Source organism: Trachemys scripta, chromosome 1, assembly GCF_013100865.1.
Source record: "Trachemys scripta elegans isolate TJP31775 chromosome 1, CAS_Tse_1.0, whole genome shotgun sequence".
Lineage (NCBI taxonomy): Eukaryota > Metazoa > Chordata > Testudines > Emydidae > Trachemys > Trachemys scripta.
Window position 1 is genome coordinate 324287499 of NC_048298.1, and position 22933 is coordinate 324310431.

General features: G+C 45.6%; 2 protein-coding genes across 2 annotated transcripts in view; one reads left to right on the plus strand and one right to left on the minus strand.

The window, feature by feature from the left end:
• The window catches only part of ME3 (malic enzyme 3), a 194600-nt gene extending 183733 nt beyond the window's left edge, over positions 1-10867 (plus strand). Inside the window, exons 9-14 of the mRNA XM_034759001.1 lie at positions 1016-1129; positions 1820-1925; positions 3190-3332; positions 4610-4783; positions 5635-5733; positions 9747-10867. Of these exons, the coding sequence (XP_034614892.1) occupies positions 1016-1129; positions 1820-1925; positions 3190-3332; positions 4610-4783; positions 5635-5733; positions 9747-9908 (798 nt within the window). The 3' untranslated portion in view covers positions 9909-10867. The remainder of the gene's footprint in view (positions 1-1015; positions 1130-1819; positions 1926-3189; positions 3333-4609; positions 4784-5634; positions 5734-9746) is intronic.
• Positions 10868-11115: 248 nt separating this feature from the next.
• Positions 11116-22933, minus strand: part of CCDC81 (coiled-coil domain containing 81) — a 36859-nt gene continuing 25041 nt past the window's right edge. The window contains exons 11-15 of the mRNA XM_034759002.1: positions 22618-22787; positions 20195-20273; positions 19023-19249; positions 18223-18348; positions 11116-15250 (exon numbers count right to left, since the gene is read on the minus strand). Of these exons, the coding sequence (XP_034614893.1) occupies positions 15109-15250; positions 18223-18348; positions 19023-19249; positions 20195-20273; positions 22618-22787 (744 nt within the window). The 3' untranslated portion in view covers positions 11116-15108. The remainder of the gene's footprint in view (positions 15251-18222; positions 18349-19022; positions 19250-20194; positions 20274-22617; positions 22788-22933) is intronic.

Sequence of the window (22933 nt, forward strand, 5' to 3'; positions counted from 1 at the left end):
ATCATCCCAGCCAGGGCTTTGTCAAGCCTGACCTTTAAAACCTCTAAGAAGGGAGATTCCACCACCTCCCTAGGTAACCCATTCCAGTGCTTCACCATCCTCCTAGTGAAAAAGTTTTTCCTAATATCCAACCTAAACCTCCCCCACTGCAACTTGAGACCATTGCTCCTTGTTCTGTCATCTGCTACCACTGAGAACAGTCTAGATCCATCCTCTTTAGAACCCCCTCTTCAGGTAGTTAAAAGCAGGCTATCAAATCTCCCCTCATTCTTCTCTTCTGCAGTCTAAACAATCCCAGTTCCCTCAGCCTCTCCTCATAAGTCATGTGCTCCAGCCCCCTATCACTTAATCACTTAACCCTTCAGTTGCCCCTCTGTAAAATGGAAATTACAATCTAACAGTCACGGCAGATGGGTGTGTTCAGCATCTTTCCACCCAGCTCTCAGGTGGGGCCTCTCAATGAAACCGTAATGCCAAGAACTATAGACAGCAAGTCAGGGTTGTTTTGTTTTTTTTATCATGAGACTGGGGGAAGAAAGAGGGGACTGTTCCCCTCTCAACATTTCAAATTTACCACTGTTGTCTAGAGTTCCTCTCTGCTGGCTTCATCCTGGAGCCACACCAGTCTGGCTTCCACCCTCTTCTCTCCACTGAAACTGCTAGTACGAAGGTCTCAGACAACCTCTTCCTGGTCAGATCCTAGGGCGATGCTCCACCTTCAACCTCTTTGACCAGTCTGCTGTGTTAGAAGCCATCAATCACTCCCTCCTTCTTGACACGTTTCAGCTAGATGATGATGACTTATATTACTGTGTGCATTGGAGTCATGGCCCAGGGCCCCGGTGTGCTAGGTGCTGTACAGAACAAAAAGAGGGTCCCTGCCCCACAGAGTTTACAATCCATGTGCTTTTTGGGAGGAGTGGGGGAGGAACTGTCATCTTTTTAAACCTCTCCAAAATGAGGCACGTTCCTCTGAGGAAATGATCGGAATTTGCTTTCTGCTTATGGGTTTCAGGCTGCCATGGGCATAGCCCAGCTCATCGTTATGGCCATGGAAAAGGAAGGAATTTCGAGGGAAGACGCCATCAAAAAAATCTGGATGGTGGACTCCAAGGGACTAATTGTCAAGGTAAATCTGCCTCTGGTGCACTACTGTGCTGTGGTGCATGATAGATGCAGTGTAACAGGCACAGGGTACAATGGGGCCTGACTCATTAACCCAGAGCAAGCAGATCCAGTGGGCCACAGGCAGCCCTGGAGTAAGTGGTTGCAATTCTGTTGAAGTCAATGGAGCTGCACTTGCTTATACACAGCAGGGTAGACTTTGCTTTCCCGTTTTTGATGCCCTTTCCAGCAGCGTTTGGACATTCTGGGGATAGCTACAGCTGCAGGGTCAGGGACCACTCTGCTCCTCAGGCCCAAGGGGACTTTGTAAATCTCCTCACCAGGAGACAGAGCTTTCTTGAGATTTGGTCCAAGACACTGGAATGAACTTCCACCCGAACTAAGGGCCATCAGAAACCTCACCGCCTTCCACACGAAGTGCAAGGTGCACATCAAAAAAGAAACTTACCAACACAAACCACTCCACTGCACACAATCCTCCCCCCTGCGAGAGGATGGGAGAACAAACCACACGTGACAGATGTTAGTCACGTAATGCACAACTGGAAGGTGCGCAGATACTACAGGGATAAGTGCGATATAGCAGAATATAGAATAGGGTGAGGCACTGAAATCTTGCAAACAAGATTTTGCAAATAATCGATCTAGACTTTTCTCACCTGCCAGAGGCTGATTTGTTCCTTTTTCCCTGCAGGGGAGGAGTCACCTGAACCACGAGAAGGAAATGTTTGCCCAAGATCACCCCCAGATGAGAACTCTGGAGGAGGTAGTGCAAAGAGTGAAGCCGACAGCTATTATAGGTAAAGTCCCGGAAAAGGGAGCTCCGTCTCACTTGTCCAGTTCTTGGGGGGTTTCTTTCTTTGTTCCAGGGGCTCCTCTGTTGTCCAGTCCGACTCCCAAGGCCTCCCTGTCTGCATTTTTTTCCTTTACTTCCCAGCATGCCCCATCTCTTGAGGCTATGAAGCACAAGCTCCCTTCTTCTGTTGAATAGGGATCCCTTGGGAGCCAATCGGCACTGACCTTAACTGGCCACAGGGGGCACTCTTGAGTTAAGCAGAGTTCTGCTGCTCCTAGAGGCTGAGCATGTATATCCCTGTGGCCCTACCAAATTCAAGTCCCATTTTGGTCAATTTCACAGTCATGGGATTTTTAAAATTGTAAATTTCAAGGTTTCAGCTATTTAAATCTGAAATGTCATGGTGTTGTAATTGTAGGGGTCCTGACCCAAAAAGGAGCTGTGGGGGGATCGCAAAGGTTATTGTAGAGGGGGTTGCGGTATTGCCACACTTACTTTTGCACTGCTGCTGGTGGCAGCGTTGCCTTCAGAGCTGGGCAGCTGGAGAGCAGTGGCTGCTGCCCGGTAGCCCAGCTCTGAAGGCAGAGCCGTTGCCAGCAGCAGCACAGAAGTAAGGATGGCCTGGTATGGTATTACCACCCTTGCTGCTGCACTGCTGCCTTCAGAGCTGGGCCCTCAGTCAGCAGCTGCCACTCTCCGGCTGCCCCGCTCTGAAGGCAGCAGAGCAGAAGTAAGGATGGCAATACCACGACCCTCCCTGCAACTCCATTTGGTATCAGCACCCCCACATTTCAGAAACGCTGGCCTCCCCCGTGAAATCTGTATAGTACAGGGTAAAGGCATACAAAAGACCAGATTTCACAGGGGGACACCAGATTTCATGATCTGTGATGCGTTTTTCATGACCATGAATTTGGTAGGGCCCTATATATCCCCAACTGACCAGCAGAGCAAGAGTCTGGTGGCAGTTACCAGTGCCAGGCCTCCTGAAGGATAGTGCTGAGCGTAGCCACAAAGCCAACCAGACAAACACTTGGTTTGGGCTGTTTGCTGATCCTCTGCTCGATGGAGTGGAGGGCTTTATCCTGAAGGTGGTTTTGTCACTGTAAATCTGACTTGCATGGGGTCTCTGGAAAGGGGTGGCCTTCTCCCTCAGAGTCATACAGTTCAATTTACTGAGCACTTACAAGAGCTGAGGTTTAAGGAAACATGGGCCCAATCCATTGGAAATCATAGAGTGAATCAGGAATTAATTGTTCATTTCTTAGGTGTAGCCGCCATTGCAGGAGCTTTCACGGAGAAGATTTTGAAGGACATGGCGTCTTTCAATGACAGGCCCATCATATTTGCCCTAAGTAACCCCACGAGTAAAGCAGAGTGCACAGCCGAGCAGTGCTATCACCTAACAGAGGTAAATGTGCGACTGTCTCTCCCAGCACAGCAGCTGAGTGGAACAGCCAAAGAGACTTAACACACAGCGCAACCTCGCTGTGTGCTACAGTGATCAGAGGGCTCTTTGGTGGGTCATAGATGAATGTAACCTCCTGGCAGAGCCCCACTGACGTACAGCTCATGTCGAGTGAAATGGCAGCCTGCGGGGCTCTTGCAGTTGATCAGTCCCACGGGGGCAACTTCCGTTCATAAACTCTCAGGCCTAGTCTGCACCCCAGAATTAGGTCGACCCTAGCTACCCCGCTCGGAGAGTTGTGAAACATGTTGCACGCTGTGCGACATAGTTAGGTTGAACTAACCCCCGGTATGTGCGCGTGCGCACACATGCACACACACACACAGAGTGACTGCGGCTAGGTTGACAGAAGAATTCTTAACTATATCAATGGAAAACCCCCTTCGATGTAGGAAGCATCTACGCTGGCACAGCGGAGACATACCCTTAGCGTTAATGGTGGTGATTTGTTGAGGGGGGCGTTCCTGATGCAGAGACCCTCCTCCCCTCCAGGGCCCAGCTACACAACCTTGTTGGGGTTGAATCTTTTTATTAGGTGGAGAGGAGGGAGGCCCTGATCCCATCCCAAACTCCGTTCTCAGGCTGGCCCATCAGAGCTGTGTTCCTCAGTGAGCTCCTCAAATGCATGAGGGCCCTAGCTCAGGTATTCATGGAAGGCAACTTTGGGATTTGGATCAGGCAAGGGGAAAGAGAGTGGGTAAGGCACTGGACTGGAACTCAGGAGATCTGGATTCAAGTCTAGGGTCTACCTTAGCCTTTCTGGGGGGCCTTGGGTAAGTCATTTAGGCCCAGATCCTCAAAGGTATTTAGACTCCTAACTTCCATTGATTTTAGTGGAAGTTAAGCCTAAATACCTTTGAGGATCTGGGCCTAAATATCTCTGCGCATCTCCTTCCCCTCTGTAAAATGGGAATATTTTCCTGCATCACAGGGCACTGTGTTGACAGGAGCCATGTATGTATCTAGATAAATAGGTTAGAATGAGACGTTGTCTGGTACCTGGCCAAATGGAAACTAAATGCCACATGACTCTTTCCCCTTTGCAAACAAACTGTATGTCAGTTTAAACAGCAGTCAGATGCTAATGGTGGTGGAGCTGTTGCTGAATGATCAATGAATTTGCTATCACAGTCACTGTACTCCCAGAGCTGGGTTCTGGGATCCCCTCAATTGTAGACATTGCCTCTCCAATATCTGTGTGTGTCTGTCTCTCTCAACAGGGCCGAGGCATATTTGCAAGTGGGAGTCCATTCCCTAAAGTAACCCTGGCCAGTGGACAGACCTTCTTCCCCGGCCAAGGAAATAATGCCTACGTGTTCCCCGGAGTGGCACTGGGAGTCATTGCCTGCGGGGTCCGGCATATCTCCGACGATATCTTCCTCACCACGGCAGAGGTTTCAGATCTATATTTAACTGGTGCTTTTAAAAAATAAAAAAGCAGCTTGAATGAGGCTTGTTGAGCCCCAGGAGTCTAGTTAAGTCCTTGGCTAGGAACGGGCCCAGGGCAATGTGTATCATGTGAACTTCAACCCTCAGCAAAAGGCTGCAGACTTTCCCAACACAGCAGGATGCTAGAGCTTCCATTGTGCCAACAGAAGTCCTCTGCATGAGCCAGTATTTGGTTCCCCTCTTTGGAGGGAGCTGAGGGGGGCGAGGGGACATGTCCCCTGGAGTCCTGGGTATTTTTACTTACAGGCAAAAATAACAAATCCAAAAGAAAACAAAAATCCCCCAAAGCCTTTGATCATATTTGAAACAGCTGAATTTATTCCATAGCCTTTCCCCTGTTGCAGGAGATGCCTGGTTCCCATCAGCGGAGGGAAAAGCAAGCAGCCAGGGTTCCCCGCCACGCCAGCAGCTCTCACAAAGACATTACTTTGCATTTTCCTCAGCCTTTGTTGTAGGCTGTATTTTTAGGAAAATGTCTGTTTTCAGATCATAACATATAGCCAAGCGGCATGTTTGGGAGGCAGAGCCAACTGTTTCTCAGAAATGGACTCACTTCTTTCAAAAATGGTAGCTAGTCGCGCACACATTTTTTGCTGAAAGGGCTGCGTTTTCAAGCTCAGAATGAAATGTATGCAAATTTGAATTTTGAGTGGTTTTGCTTTTGATTACAAGGACTTCTCCCGGCTCTCGTAGCAACTGAAGTCTCAGCTCCGCACTGCCTTGTTAAAGCCTTAAAAGGGTGCATGCTGTACTTGATTGAGAACATCATCTATAACCTACCTTCTCTTCATTCTAGTCTATTGCTGAAGAGGTCACGGAGGAGCATCTTGCTGAAGGGAGACTCTATCCTCCCCTGAGTACCATCAGAGAGGTGTCCTTCAAAATTGCTGTTGAAGTAAGAATTCGAGTATTCTTGTGAAGTTTTTGTTTATATATAACCTCTCGTAACGTTGGCAAGGATTTTTCTCTTGCCCTCATCTTTGATGTGGTTATGACTACCAATATAAATGCACTGGCTATGTTAGACCCAGAAACATGGGCGGTGGGTGACGCTTCCCCCTGGGGAGGTTAGCCCCCTGCCCCACCTCTTCTGGCTGAAGCCCCGCCTCTTCCTGCCGAGGCCACACCTTCGCTCGCTGCTCTCAGCCCCTCCCCCCGTGACTTTCCATGGGATAGAGTAGATCTTTCAGGTTTATCAGAGCTGATTCAGTGCCATGGGCCAATCACAATTCCAGGTAGCCCCACGCTGTGTAACTCCCAGTTGGCTCCCAATGTGCCTGACATTAATACCAAATTAGCCTCCGTCACACATTGGTGAAGCCTCCTTGTCCATTCCAAATTACTGACATTGTAAATACTGAATCAGGATGTTGAGGTGAAGAGAGTCTTAATAATGCTAAGAAAATTAATCCCATGTGGTTTAAAGCTCCATGCTCTGTTTCTTGTCCTAAGTTGTGTGGCTTTCTTGTGTGATGTGAGCAAAGCAATAGTACTCACAAACTCCTGAGTTTCATCCCAGATTTTCCAGTGGTTCTTTCTGTATTTGGGCAAATGGTTAAGACCCAAATGTTAAAAGTGGCCCATCTTCAGGTGCAAGCAGCTGGATTTTCAGAATTGTAGATCATCCCTAACTGCACTTAGTCAATGGGAGCTTAGAGTGATCAACACCTTGGCAAATCAGGGCCAACATTTGCAGACTTTGGGGGCCTGATCCAATGATGCCTGAAGTAATAAGCTCACTGATTTCAGTGAGCTTATGGTCAGACTTTGGGTGTCTAAACTTGGGCACCTAAATAAGTGGCCTGATTTTCAGAGGCGCTGAGCACCCAGGGCGTGTTCCATCATCCTTAATAGGAGCTGCAAGTGTTCCGCGAAGAGTCAAGGCCAGTGATTAAATATGGATTTATGGGTACATGTAGGCACCCATGGTTGAATAACTTGGCCTTAGTGTCTATAATACCCCCAATTTAGAGACCACTTCTGAAAATTTACCTCATGCCTCAGTTTCACCTTTTCTGACTATGGGGATGTTAATACTTAGCTGCCCCCAGAGGTGTCTTGAGAATCCGGCAGTCTGTAAAGTGCTATATGCAACTGATCAGTAATAGATTTTTGAAAATGAAGCAGAAAATACCACTCACTTTCCGTGCAAAACATACAACAGCACATCTTGCTTCACAGACCAGTGGTGCAGCCTCTAGCACAGAAGTCTTGGCTGATCTTGAACAGTTAGTCTTCTCTTCCGCATTTTAGTGCAACTCAGATAATGAAATCTCCCTCCTCCTGGGTAGATATTCCAGGGTGCAACTCACCACCATCCAGTGCACTGTCTTTTGGAAAGTTTTGGCAATGCATGATGGGGCAGAAATGAGTCCTGCAGGGGTGACTGGGAGCAAGGGGACAACATCCTAGCATGCATCTTTCTCCCTCCTGTAATGTCATACTTATCCCATAATTTCCGTGCCTTTTTAAAAAAAAAAAACAACCTATGAACCTACGTGGCCCTCCTTGCTCTCCGCCATCTCTGACAGAAGCATGGAACCCGCACAATTCTGCACTATTGTCATGAGTGTTCCATGCACCGGACACACACAATCCTCCGGTATTTGCAGAACCTCAGAAAGAACCACATCAGCAGGGCACACGATGATTTAATGGGATATAGTGAAAACCAATGCAAGGTTGTTGGTGGCATTCACAGAGCAGCTGCAGACAGTGAAGCGCCACTTCTGGGCCCAAGAAACAAGCACACAGGTGGGATCGCATCATAAGGCAAGTTTGGGATGACAGGCAGCCGCGGCAGAACTTTTCCATGTGCAAGGGAGGCCACATTGCTGGCTCTATGTGCTGAGCTTGCCGCAGCCTTCCATCGCAGGGACACCAGAATGAGAGCTGCACTGAAGTGGAAAAACCAATGGCAACCGCCCTGTGGAAACCTGCAATGTCCAATTGCCACCGATTAACAGGAAATCATTTTGGAGTTGGAAAATCCATGGTGGGTGCCATTGTCATGCATTTATGTCCATTTTGGCTACACACATACAGCAACCTTGGCTCTCATAGGTCAGTGTATGTGAAGCTGTAGTTGGCCTTACTGTCCCCCAGTGTGGAGTAGCCGAGGTAGGGACACAGCTCCTGATGCCGCGTGGAATGTTGAAGGGGTTGTGTGTAGGGAGGTGCTGTAGTGGAGTTCTCCATAGACGACAAAGGGAGTGGCTGTTGAATCTGTAGGTCCACAAGAGGCTGCAGCATCTGTGTTTGCTGCCAGAGAAGCCCCATTATGTCCTGGTGCATCTCCCTCTCCTTTTCCTGCTGGGATTCCTGGGCCTGTCTCCTGTCCATTCTTTCCTTGTCCATACAGCCTGCTTGAAGGACTGAGTATAGGGCAGTGGCATTGAATACTGGCACCAGTTTCCACAGGCGGTGGTCATCTTAGCTGATATCTCACTCCTGAGGGTAACAAATGCATGGACAGCCCAGCTGCAGTTGGTGTCCTGAAGTCGCCCGGGCCCGTATGCCACTAGCCTCTTGACTGGAATGGTGCTTGCCAAAGTCATCACCAACTGGCGCGGGAAAATGTTCTGCTGCGGAGGAAGACATAAGGCTGCCATCCCTAGAAACCTTCGGGAGAGGATTGCAGGGTACCAGCATGAACATTTCTTTGAGATCTCTCAGGCAGATTCAAGGAACATCCCTGTGTACATAAACAAACCTCTCCACAAACCCCCACTCTCCCGCCTAACTCTACAGGGGAATGAAGAGCAGCTAACAACTCTACCTCTCCTTGTTGTGCCACTACCTCTTCTAGGATGAGTAAACTAATGAAAAGTCAATAGCTGTGGCCTGTTACATTTAGGCCCAGACATCATGGTACTGGGAAATACATTTACACACTTACCCAAGGTTCCTTCCCCTGCATTGGGCTCACTGATGCTCAACTGCTGGCACTGACTTGACTGTGGTGGAGTCTCAAACAGGTCCTGGCTCACGACATAGCTGGGACCCCAGTTGCATGTCCCCCAGTCTCCTTCACTCCTCCTCGCTGTGCATGCCATGAGTCTGTGTCTTAGGCTCTTCAGAGGTATCCATGGGATACTGGTGGGGTTTTCACCAAGTACGGCATGTAGCTCTTTGGAAAAGCAGCAGGTCTGCAGCTCGGTGTTGGATCGATTGTTGGCCTCCCTGGCCTTCTGATAGGCCTGCCGCATTTCCTTCGCTTTCTCGCGGCTCTGCTGCTGATCCCTGTCATACCCCTTCTCTTGCGTCCTCTGCGTAAGCTGCTCGTAGCTGTCCACATTTCTATGGCTTGTCCGTAGCTATGTCTGCACAGGCTCTTCTCCCTGCAGGCTCAGGAGATCCAAGATCTCCCATCGACTTCTGGCCAGAGCGAGTCTGGAGCATGTAGCCCACCTGGTCACCCAGGCAGTTGCACACAACAGTGGAGAGCTGCTAGGTGTGCTTGCTAAACTGGACAATCAGAAAATGGGATTTCAAAAATTTGCAGGGTTTTATGGGGGTGGGGGAGGGAGAGAGAGAGGGGCCTTTCAGTCTCTGTGACCTCTGGGCAGTGGAGTTCACAACTGTGACCACAGCAGTCAGTGTCAGGCATTGTGGGACGGCTGCTGGAGGACTGCTAGAGCCGATATAGATAATGCAGTATCTACACTTGCACTGTGTCGACTTCAGTACATCAACTCTGGCTCCTCACCGCTCAGGGAGGTGGGGTTACCATGTCTCCGTAATGGGGCTCCATCGGTGTGAGACAAATTAAAGTGTAGATACAGGCACAACTACGTCAACGCAGGATGGCTTACGTCAACCGAACTTCATAGTGTAGACCAGGTCTTGGGGAGAAATAGCAGTAGAGATTGAGCTATTCATTATTGTTTTGGTTTTTTTTCTTTGCAGATTGTTGACTACGCCTACAAACATAATCTGGCTTCCTGGTACCCAGAACCAGAAGACAAGGAAGCCTTTGTCAAAGCCCTCATCTATAGCACTGAATATGAGTCATTTGCTATCGATAACTACAGGTGGCCACAAGCAGCCATGCACATTCAAGATGTATAATTTTTTTAAAACTCTGATCCTTAATACTCCCTAGTTGTTACCATCATTGCCGATCTTCAGGCTTGCAAAATTGTATTGTATCTGGAAACAAGCACTTTCTTACTTGCAGCTGCCTTTTTACTTTGTAAGTACCTGACTAGGGAACAGGCCAGAGCCAACATGTGCAGTGACAGAGACATATATGTCTAAAGGCTTACCCCAAGAAGTCCTGCACCGTAGTTTCCACCTTCCTTCAAAGCACTCCTGTGACCTTGCATAAACAGTATTCTCTTCTAAACAAATTGTCTCACTTCTGTATCAAAAGAATGAATTGTAAAGTAGCAAACCACACAGGAAACATAGCTCTCAAGGAACTGGCTTGGGTGCTCTCTTCTACAAAGCGATGGTGCTAGAGGCCAAAACTGTCATTGAAGTTTCATTTCTTTGATACACAGAGTGCCGCAGTGATTTTTTTATTTTTATTAGTAATCAAAAAGAATTGCAATCAAAGGCACTGTGGCATCACTACTGTTTTGGCGCTCTAGTCTCCTTTTAGTGACACTAGCAGAAATCAGAAGGTGCTGCACTGGAGCCAATGGAGTTTGCTGTAAGTTTAGGAAGACCTTTCAAAAATCTTCCACGTCGAGTGTCTAATATCCTGGGACCAACATGGGTACAACAACACTGCATATGTCCCTTAACAATCAGTTTGAATGTATTAGTGAGGAGTATCCTTTCCCTATTGATTCCTCTAAAAGGGAATAATATCAGCCCAACCTGAAGATGTGTTTAAAGAGATGATAACTTGAAGTTCCAAGTTTGTCCTTTGAAGTGTTGTTGTAGCCATGTTGGTCCAAGGATATTGGAGAGCCAAGGTGCGTAAGATAATATCTTGTATTGGACCAACTTCTGTGGTGAAAGAGACAAGCTTTTGAGCTACACAGAGCTCTTCTTCAGGTCTGGAAAAGGTACTCAGAGTGTCACAGCTAAATACAAGATAGGGCATATGGCTGGTTTCATGGTGCATTTGTCCAAAAATTCTTCCTCATTTTTTGTCCTATGACTGAGAGATGTTAATGGGGCCACTTCACCTTGAATGGTTTCTTAAAATATGTGTTAACTACTTACGTTAAACAATCTGTTCCACCTTGTATTTAGCTGTGACACTCTGCTTTCCCACACCTGAAGAACGGCTCTATGTAGTTCAAAAGCTTGTCTCTTTCACCAACAGACATTGGTCCAATAATATATTACTTCACCGACCTTGTGTAAGTTTGTTCTGTTTATTTAAAGCCTTATTCTATTGGTTCATATCATCAAATGTCTGTAACCTATATAATGACAATCAAGATCCTACACTCCACAGATTTAAGAGTATTTGATTTTCCTAACACATTCTCCTTACCTGGCTCCAATATGGCCAAGAAAGGTCTCAGGGAATAGTAAGAGGGTCTTTTTTTACTTAACATAAAATAGCACCCAAAGCATCATATCCAATAAATCAAGTTTATGTTTTTGCTGCTGGGTTAAATACAGGCTTTAACCATACAAGTCTTGCCTCATCAAATCTGACTGCCAATGCAAAGGGATGGACATCTGTTTATTTTCAGACTAGCACATAAAAAAGGAAAACAGAATCTGATCTATTTTAAAATGTTATTAATTGATGCATAAACAAAAAGTCTTAGATCATGGTTGGCTGAAAACAAGACTCATCACATAATGAAAGTCAGCATGACCGTATCAAAAGTCAGCAATGCTGCCATGTGCAACGCTGATGAACCAGTTAGATCACATCTGATGCCTCCCATTAATATCACAGCAGTCAAATAGTTTTCTCTGAACTGCTGCAACCAGTTCAGCAATGTAAATGTTTGTTTCCTGATTAGCTAAGACCTCTAACTTCTTTTCCCAATTAAAATATCAGTTAAAATGAAAACTGGCAACATATCCGATATGTAAAGCCAAAATTGAGAGCTTTCTAGTTGCTTTAAGGTCCCAGTCACGCAAGGCTTTACATACAGACTTAACTTTACACACCGAGTAGTCCCACTCGCATCAATGGGATCAATTACTCACAGTGGGTTCAGTTAAGTGTGTGTGTAAGTCTTTACAGGATCAGGGCCTAAGCCATTCGGACTGTCTGACTCTACATTGAGTCCATTGACTTCATGTTTCAGCAAGCAGTGAGCTTTACTGTGCTTCTCAGGGTTTAACCTTAGGTTCTCCTCAGTCAGTATTTGGCTCAATAAAAGCTTTACTTTCAGCTCCAGTGATGTAGAAATGGGCATGCACCAGAATCCCACCCCCAAATTTGGAGGAAAACATTCAGCATCCCACCGGGACGGAGGGTGGAGGTTGTAGCCGTCTCTAAACAAGAGTCGGTATCTGAACTGAAATCACGAATGATTTTTCTCCCTTACTTCAAGCTATTTGCATACCTTGCATGAGTGCCTACAATCTGTGAGGAGCATTCAGAACACCCCAGGTGGCATGCTCCCACCCCACTCTGCTCATGAGCTAACATAAACCACATTTTGAATTCACTCAGTGACTAAAGCAGCAGGAGAAGAAAGCACTCCCAAAACAATGCACACTTCCAGCCCAAAACACCTTCTGGAGTTTGGCATTGTCTTTATTCTCCCCTCCAGTCATCAGGTGCTATAATGACAGGTTAATCTCAATAGTCTTCTGCTTTCCCATGTACAGGTCCAATGGAACCCTTTCATTGTTACTTTGTCCGTAAAACTGTGTTAAACTGCCTCAGTAATTCTTAGTGTTACTTTATGAAGGCCTCAGACAAGCTGAATGTGCTGGCCATTTTATTAGAGAGCATTAAACAGCTCCTGTAAGTGATTGTACATGCAGTGCTTTTGTAATGCAATGACAGATTTCTGTACTGTGTATGTTTCATTTGTATAATCAATTAAAGCTTACTTAAAAAGTGCAACACCATCCCTTCTTTTAAAAACCATGTATGCCAAATGGTTTCTGAAGGGTATTTTAAATTCATTGCATATGCCGTACTAGACATGTGTCAGCGAGAGCCAGGCATGCAGACTACACCTGAAAATGGAAGCTAATGCGGTGTTGCCTGTCCTCTTGGGCACCAATCCAGCAAAGCAGGTGAGGGTTCCCATTAATGTCAACGGGACTGCTCATGTGTTCAAGTTCTTTGCTTAGTCAGGACTGAACCTGTGCATTAGGGGCATAGTGCTGTTGGAGCGCCCACCTTTCAGACAGCAAGCCATGAGCCTCACAATGTCTCCCTGTATAGAAAAATCAATTCCAAAACAGAACACGCCAGCCACTTCTCCACCTGTGGAGAGCATGAGAGAAACACGTGACAGATGGGTAGTCACAGCGGTTAATGCACTCCTGCATAGTGCTCGGTGATGAGCACGGGCTAAGAACCTGTCTAGACCAGAACAATTGTGACCATTATGTATCCCATGGCACCTTATGGATGTTAGTCCTGCAGCCCTGCTCACATACATGCCTCACTACAGCTTCAACTGGATAGGATACTTTTCAGTGCTTGTCCTAGCCTGCTATGCAGCACTGCTATTTGCTGTCCAAGAGCCCCTGCAGCCCCAAAGGAAGCCTGCATTGGGTCTCTCTTATTTACCTCACCGGGCTGTTGGAGGCCTTAGTTAACTGATTGCACAGATTGCTAAAGTGAGTTAGTTGAGGTAGGGACAATGTCTTCCCTAAGCATTTCTGCGGCATCTAGTACAATGAGGGCTTGTGTAGGACTGCTGGGAACTACTGCAGTATAACTATTCAATAATAATACAGTTCCAGTGTACAGAAACAATCTCTGTCCCTGCTCATGTTGGGGATCTGTCTGTTCAGACAGTAGAATGGTGTAGCTGGTGATGTCCTTCGGGGGGGGGGGGCTACAGCTGTCAGTAACAGACCAGTTATTGCACCCTACCAAGGGAAGGGGAAGAAGAGCTAGAAGTAAGGCCCCCAATGCTGTAGCCCTTGCAAAACGCCTGATGAGCTCAACAAGCTTTGCAGGAATACTGCAGGATCAGGCTTTAAAATCTCAAGGGCTTTAGCAATAGTGAGAGAGAGCACTGCTGCGCTCTGGAGTGCGAGTCAGGGCAGGCGTTTGGACAATTTGTATTCTCTTGGGCTCTGTAGCAAATTGGCAGTATTGGTTGATCTCTCGCCTAATTAGCACATTTCTCTCCTTGCTTCCATGGCTGTGATCCAGCTCTTGGCCAGTCTCCACTAACGCACAGCATCTCAGCCTTTAAACACGTCCGATTCCAATTCAGCAGTTCCAGCTGGACAAGTGCCTGAAGAGCCGAGGACTCAGTTGCAGAGCTTGCATTCAAAATGAGGCTTAGGAGTTTAGGATTTTCTAAAAGGCTTGCGTGAGCTAGTATTTCAGCAGAGCGCCCACGGGGCTCTTCACACCCAAGCACCACACTGTAGCATATAGAAGGGGTGAAGGAGTTCATCTGGAAATACTTATTCCACTTAGTACCCCCAATATTTGTGGGACAGCAGGCAGGATCTGTAACAGAACTTCCTTTCAGAATGCCTCTTGCTATCAGACTCCACAGCAGAGATTAATGTTTACTGGCATCAACGGTCAATGATTAGGTGAATTGAATGGCTTGAAGAGCACCAGTCTATATGACAGCCCTGGTGAGTGAAATTGTGGACAGCCAAATCGACGACACCATGGACAGTGGCAGTGCAAGCTGCCTTACCTTCAAGGCCTGCCATCGGATCAGGAGGTACAACCACTTGGTGTGAGATTAGGTCAGTCTCCATGCTGAGTCAGTTCTTCATCTCTGCTGAGATTGCTAAGAAGGGTGTTAAACAGTGGTAGCTGTCCCCTAGATACTGGACCAAGGACACCAACTCCTTTCCTACAGGGCACTAAATGGTGATCAGAGGAGTAGAAATTGCTGATCACTCAATGCCAACTTGACAGGGTAACAATCTCCTGCTCCCCACGCTGTCTTCTTTCTGCCCCTCCAGATCTTACCGTCAGTTCAGCTAACCTACAGATCTGGTACCAAAGCAAGGAAATTACTCCTTTGGAACTTTGTTTAATTCAACATAATTCTCATAAAAACCTAAGTCCAAAAGCAACAATCTTTAGAGCAATTTTCATTGAGCTGTGAGACATAGCTCACCACATTCGGGGGGGGGGGGAAAAATCCGCACGAAGAAAACAAAAATAGGGTGAAAACTTGCTTCAAACCATTAACCGGGATCCTGGAATGTATCTAGACTCTGACCACACATTGGATTCCCCGCAGTTGGTCGTGCGCCTCTTACACTGCAAACAGCGTCGGTACCTCTCGCACTGATCAAGTAGCATGAGCTTGTCCCCGGCACTGAAGATAAAGAGAAATGTGTTAAATGTTATTGACTAAGGGAAAACAGAGAAATAAGCTGCACCCATTCAGCCTCATCCCCACTGCAGTCAATGGGAATTATACCTGCTAATGCCAGAGTTAGAACTGGCTTTGTGTCTGGGTCACGGATCACACAGAGCCCTCCGGTACAACACAACTGGAGGGTAAAGTTTGCAGCTATCCATATGGGGCGGAGAAAGGCAGGATCTGGGCCCTTCAACGGAAGTAAGCCAGTGCAGAAGGCATCAATGCAGTACACAGCTGACTGCTGCCAGTCTGGTTGCTTGGGAGGTGGCATGAGAGAAAGGCCAGACTAAGCTGGACTTTGGAGCCCACCTGTTGGTAAATCTAGAGAGCCCTTTAGACGCAATCCACCTCTGTCTTAATGTATAGGGCACTCTAGAAGTGCCCCTCTGTGTGTGAGCGGTGTCTGATCAGCTGTTCTGATACAAGGCTCCCAACGCACAAGGCAGAGCAGAGTGGTTCTGGCCCACAAGAGGTGGCCACAGAAGACCCACTAACTCAAAGGCACCTCTAAGGCCATCTATACATCATCTATGGCAAACAACAAAACACCTAATGTACTTAGTTTTTGTTGGTCTTTTTCAAATGAAGATTGCTGGCTCCTGTCAGTGAGTCCTTAAAACAGACCTGGTAAACAAAGGGATCCCTCTATGCATTAGCCTCACAGCAGGAGGTATCACCCTCTCTGTACTGCATTAGAAGGCTAGCAGTTATTATATAGAGAGATATACCTATCTCCTAGAACTGGAAGGGACCCTGAAAGGTCATTGAGTCCAGCCCCCTGCCTTCACTAGCAGGACCAAGTACTGATTTTGCCCCAGATTCCTAAGTGACCCCCTCAAGGGCTGAACTCACAACGCTAGATTTAGCAGGCCAATGCTCAAACCACTGAGCTATCCTTCCCCCCTTCTGACATGTCCAGCCATGTCAGAGATCTGACTGGCTATGTGATGCTAAGTGCTTTATAACTTGGCATTAAGACATTCCACCTGGGCTGTGGTAATGGAGCACTAAAACACAATTTGAAGTGCCTAGATATGCCTGTTATTAGGCTCTTTACACTATTATTCATTTTTCAGAAATCTTTTTAAATCCACCTTGTTTGGCATTTTATGCAGCAAAGAGTCCCCGACCTCTGGAAAACCAGAGTAGACAGGTGAGAAGATAGGAAGGGAACCTATGTATATCACAGTGCCTAGATATCCCACTAGGATTTTAACCTTAAGCAGGCTTGGACAGATGTTACTGAAGGAGTAATCTGAAGACAATAGGTTTAGCACAGGTAACATTGAGGGCATAAGCTGACAACATGTATTTTAGGCCTGTGGTTCTCAACCAGAGATATGCCTACCCTTGGGGGTACACAGAGGTCTTCCAGGGGATACAGCAACTCATCTAGGTATTTGCCTAGTTTTACAATAGACTACATAAAAAGCACTAGCAAAGTCAGTACTAACTACAATTTCATACAGACAATTACTTGCTATACTGCTCTATAACCTATACCCTGAAATGTAAGTACAATATTTATATTCCAATTGATTTATTTTATAATTATATAATGAGAAAGTAAGCAATTTTTCATTAATAGTATGCCGTATGTATTTTTATGTCAGATTTTGTAGCAAGTAGTTTTTAAGTGAGGTGTAACTTGGGGGTAAGACAAATCAGACTCCTGAAAGGAGTACAGTAATCTGGAAAGGTTGAGAACCACTGTTTTAGGCCATAATTTGACCTGCAGAGCCTTGGTGATGATGCACAGGATGGAAAAGTCCCAGCTTGATTGTCAGAGCCCTCAGTGAGTTTCCAGGGCTGCCCGTTTGAAATAACATCTTTTTACTTGAGCAAGTGTGATCCGTAAATCAGTGAGAAACAGTGTATATGGAGCTACTTGTATAGGAAAGAATTGCACTTTAAAACTCGATTCTTTTGGCTAGCCTTCCACTAACTGTCATCTCCTGCTTTCTTGCCATCCACCCAAACAAAAAACAGACAGTATAAAATGTCAGTACAAATCTGCAATAAAAATCCTGGAAGTGAAGAATGCTAATCCCATGATTCTGTTCAAACTGAGTATACTTGCAGACGTTTTCTTGCCCCAAGTCCTATTGGCAGTGACTTTGGGTGGGGAGTTTTGCCTTCCTCTGCAGTGTGGGGCACAGATCACTTGCCAGGATTAACTGGGTATATCTCACTTAATCAAGTCCCTGCCATTGCAGGGGCCTAGGGCCCTGGTGCACCTTGGCCCCTCCTGTTCTCTGCCTATGGCCACATAACAGTTTAGTCTCCTGTGGGCTGTGATACTTTGGTCTGATTTTGGTTGCTGGGTGTAGTGTGTAGGTGCAGAGTGGTGTTACATAAGAACATAAGAATGGCCATACTGGGTCAGACCAAAGGTCAATCTAGTCCAGTATCCTGTCTTCTGACAGTGGCCAATGCCAGGTGCCCCAGAGGGAATGAACAGAACAGGCAATCATCAAGTTATCTCTCCTGTCACCCATACCCAGCTTCTGGTGTTGGTGGCCTGTGATAAACAGGAGGTCCAACTAGATGATTTAGTGACCCCCCTCTGGCCTTAAACTCTATGACTAGGTGCCTATTTGTATCTCTAGGCACCTGAATACCTTTAGAAATCTGGTCCTTACATCCATTAGCTTGGAGATCATGGCGGACTCAAATTTCTTACATGGTCCAGCTACTACAGTGGGACAAAGGCCTGTACTGCGTTAATATGGTTTTGCTTCTAACCCATTCAAGCACAAAGCAGTACTGAGATCAGTTAGGGGGTTTCCACTTCCCCATGCACTGAAGGCAAAGCACTGCAGTGGGTATGACTGGCGAAAAGATGGGCACTGTAGCAAAGTGGCAAAAATGGAGAAAAAGGAAGACGGGAAAGGGGAAATCCCCTCAATGTTTGGGAATCTTACCGTTCAAATAGCTTCTCTTCAACTTCCCTTAGCCTTTTCATTCCAGCGCTTTTTTGCCAGTCATCCTGCACTGCTAAATTCATCTGGAATATTTTCTCAAACTGCGCTCCTCTGTCTGCAATCCACCTGAAACATTATTAAAAACGTCTCTCCTATGATTCATGGATGAATCTACCTCCCACTCCCCCACTTTCTCAGTTTGTCCCTGGGTTTCTTTAACCACAGCCCAGCGTGGTGGGTTGTCTAACATGACTCCCCCTCCCTGCCAGCCACAGAGCTGCTGGAGGCTGTGACAAAGTTAATGACTTTCACGTGGACCGAGAGCACTACCTGAGCCAGAAACCCTGTGGTGCTTAGAAACCCCACATAGCCTTGTGCTGATCTGGCTGCTCTTGGCAGAGCCTATGAAGGCCACCAGCTCAGCTGAGAAGATTAACTACAAATTCAGGCGCTTGTCTGAAATGTTCAGCCAGAAATGGGCCCAATCCATAAAGTTCAGCTCTGACTGAGTTAATCCCAGCAGAAGGCTCCAAGTCTCTCCACTTAGACCTGATCCAGCAAAGCACTTAAGCACAGGCTTAATTGTAAGCATGTGAATAGTTCTCACTGAAGACAGTAGGACTACACATATGCTTAACTTTAAGCCTGTGCCTAAATGCTTTGCTAGACTGGGGCCTTAAAGAGGAGAAAATGCACCCTCTTGCCCTACCCCAGAGCCCTGTGAGGCAATTTCATTACTGCTGTTGAATTTTCTCAAGGCTTCATTGGAAATGGTGTACTGGACTGGGCTGCAGACTTACTCTCTCTTGGCTCTCTGCAGCATGTCAGCTTCTCGCCTCTGCTCCACCAACTGATTGAGGATAGCTGTCCTCTTCCGCTGGGCTGTGGCATGCAGCTGGTGCTTGTAGAACTCCTGGGCTCGCTGCCTTTTTTCCGCAAGCTTCTCATTGGTCATATCACTCTTCCCAAAGATGAGATCTGCTGAGTCAGGCTCACAGACCGGCAACTGTATCGGCTTCAACTTTATCTGTATTAGGTTGATATGAAGATTTTACCATGATGGAACTAACCTCATGCATGGCTCTGAAAACTTTGAATGACAGAAGCTAGGGATGGGAAAAGACCTATTAAATCAGCTAATCCACTTGCTCAATTCTGGATTTAAATGCCACACCCAATGAGGATTCTACCATTTCCCTTGATTATTTTATAGTTCAGTCAAGAAGCATTTTTTATTGATATTCAAGTCCATATTTTTCCTTTTTAAATATCACCTTATAGAGGAGGCAGCATGATGTAGTGGATAAGGCACTGGACTGGAAATCAGAACACCCTAGGTTCTATTCCCAGCTATGCCACTGACCTGTTCTGTGACCTTGGGCAAATCCCTTCACCTCTCTGTGACTCTGTTTCCCCTCCTGCCTTTTGTATGTTTGTCCATTTAGTCTGTAAGATTTTCAGGGCAGGGACTGAATGCTACCTAAGATCTTGGAATCTAGTGGCAATTTCATTCAAAATTTCTCAAAAAATTCCATGATGACTTTGTATAGCTCTACTCAATCCAAACAGATACCTCTAGATAACTAGTCTGAGGGGGGACGGGCTATTTCTCAGCCAGCAATAGAAACATTGTAAACTGCGCCTCATTTTAGGTGTTAAATGGACTCACCATCTTAACAGCTTTAAAATACTGGCTATAGTGATAATTCTTAAAACTTCAGAAGATCTTATTATGGCTTAGATCATTATAGAGTTTTTTAATATGTCACTTCAGATATGGTGTATTTCCACCCTTCTCCACAACTTTCTGAGAAACATTCCAGTTTTTAAAGACACATCACTTAGCCACATAATAGGTAAGAAAGTTATTAAACACAGGATTTTTTTTATTTTATTTTAAAAACTTTGTCACTATCAGGTCAGTGGACTTGGCCTGGTGAGGAACACATAATTATTAATCACAAGTTTTTACCTGTGTATCCAAGGCCTTCTTATAGCACTGCATTTCTTCCATTTTGCCCTTCAGGTATTTAGCTCTTTGGGCAGCTAGCCTAGTAATAAAAATACAAAAGAGTCACAAGAGTTTTACTGAGATGATATTTCCAAGAAATAAGTGTGCAGGATTCATCCAGGCATGCCCTGTGAACTACAGATCTGCCAATAGTACATCTGAGTCCATAACACTTAGCTACTGGTTATAGCCCATGATTCTCTCTCTTACCAAGATGGCTCTGCTCCCTCAAAAATGATTATAACAATAATTATTAATAATGATGACTTCCATGATAGAGTAAGACAACTTATGACACTGAGCTTGAGCTGTGTGCATCACCCTGGGTTACATGCGATAATATAGCAACAAATCACTGGCCACGTCAGATTATTAGGATTGTCACTATGCCGCTGCATACTTCGGTAGCTTGGAATTTCCTAAATTCAGCAGGAATTGAACTGAGACCTCCTCGTGCTCCAAAAACACAGTCAGCCCCTACAATCTGATCCAAAGAAAGCCTCCATTGGCTATTAGCAGTATAGGGCCTAAGACACACAACATAAATGAGCTGATTCCATCTGGCAGGGGGCAATGATATGCATACAGTGAACCCTAGCCAGCTAGTTTGTTAAATCATTGTCCTTGTGTTTGAAGAAGCAAAAAAAAAAAAAAAAAACAGTTCAGTGTAGGAGACAGAGCATTCTCAGGGCCAGTCCGAGACCATGGGATGAACTCCCCTAGGAACCAAGAACCATCACAAACCACCCCCTACCTTCCACTCCAAATGCAAGGAGCACTTCTTCCACCTGCCTTCTCTAACACAAACACAGAGTAGCATGTAGGTAAACAACACACAACCCAAAACTGAACCCAGACCAAATCAAGAAGTTACACTGCACATATAATCATATCACTTAATACATGACTGGAAGGCGTTTCGATACTACGGCAATAAGAATCTCCATAGAAGCGAACGCTATATAGAATAGGAAGGTGAGGTGATAACGTTTTATTGTCGAGAACGCTGATTGGAGTAATTCTATAACGGAATGAAATGGCTGCTACCCATTGCCCTGAGTGGTTCAAAGTGCCTGCTTGTAAATGAAATGCAGGGCAGACACACAAAACCAGCGTTGATTCCTCATGGTTACAATGTCCTCGTTCACCATTTCACGTATTTTTCTTTTCAAATCCCATACAGTGGTTCAGCTTGAATTTTAGCTCCGGCTCCAAAACCCTTTGGCTCAAATCAACATGGAAGCTAGTGCCACGTTATTAGCCTCTCCCTCCACACCCATGCGCATAAATTCTGCCTAAATTGCTTGTAGGGATATTGCATTACACTCACAGCACACAAACGTTGTTAAATCTACATCTTAACTACTCTCTGAACCAGATTCTGATTTCAGTTACATTAGTGTAAAACCAAAAGTGTCTCCATTGACTTCAATGGATTTACATCAGCATAAGCGTAATCAGAATCTCGATCCTTATGTTTATTTGTGAGCCTAATATTACTTTCTTCTACCTTAGCAATGACACTGAATAAGACACATAAAAACAGTCCTTACCCCCAAGAAGACCCTTTTCTACCATACAAGACTAATCCAAGTCAGTCTGAACTCAACAATCCTGATCTTTGTGCCATTTCATATAAGGCAGCAGCGGCTTCCCCTCATTCCCCATACTAACTGTATAGGAGTGAACTGGTGAATGTAGATTTTTAAGGATATTTATGGGATGGTTTGTTGTTGTATTTCAATATGTATCTCTTTGACCTGTATTGTAGAACTGACCTGTAACATCAGGTGCTTAGACACCAGTTGGTGTGTAGAATGATTCGATAGGTTAGACTGGATAGAGACACAATAGAAATATTTTAAAATCATATTTCTGATCACACTCTCAAGGGGGTTCCAATCCAGCATTCAAAACAGAACAGGACAAGGGGTAGGTAACATTTTTCGTGCATATACTTCTTTCATTGACACATGCCTTTTTCAGGGCACCAAAGCTATTCATGAAATTCAGGTCGAATTCAGTGAACAGTTTCAGCTGGACAAAAAAATGGAAAAGAAAAATCTGAAATGTTGGAATGGTCCGTTTCCAAATGTCATTTCAAATCGACATTTGAAACATTCCGTTTCAGCCCGAATACAACTTTTTTTGTTTTTTGTTTTGGTGAGAAAAAATGAAAAATTCAGTTTCAGTTTCACACTAAGTGGTTTGGCAACAGAACCAAAAAATCAATTTTTCACTCAGCTCTAAACAAGACTGGCTTTACTACCATTGCCTTTGGGTCCTAACTCTAGTGCCAAGGGCAAGAGACGTGTAGAACGGACCCACTCCCACCAGCACCACATCCAGCTCCTACCCTAGGCAGAGACAACAGGCAGACTCACTCTTCTGCAAGCTGCACTTGTTCCAGCCGATCCATCAGCTCTTTGTCCTGCTTTAGTTTTGCTTCCTTCTCCTTCTTCTCCTCCATTTGCTTCAACAAGTCTTGTGAATACTCCTCTTGCTTGATGTAGGGGGGAGGGCTGGGCGGCCGTTTAACAAAAACAAATGATTTCTGCAAGGAAAGAAACATGTTTCATATCTGATGGGAGAAACAAGATAGAAGACAATACCATGAAAACATGGCATCATTTCCTTAAATACGAACACTGCGGAATCATTTCAGGCAGAGATGCATTTGGAGTATCCAGAAAGGAGACA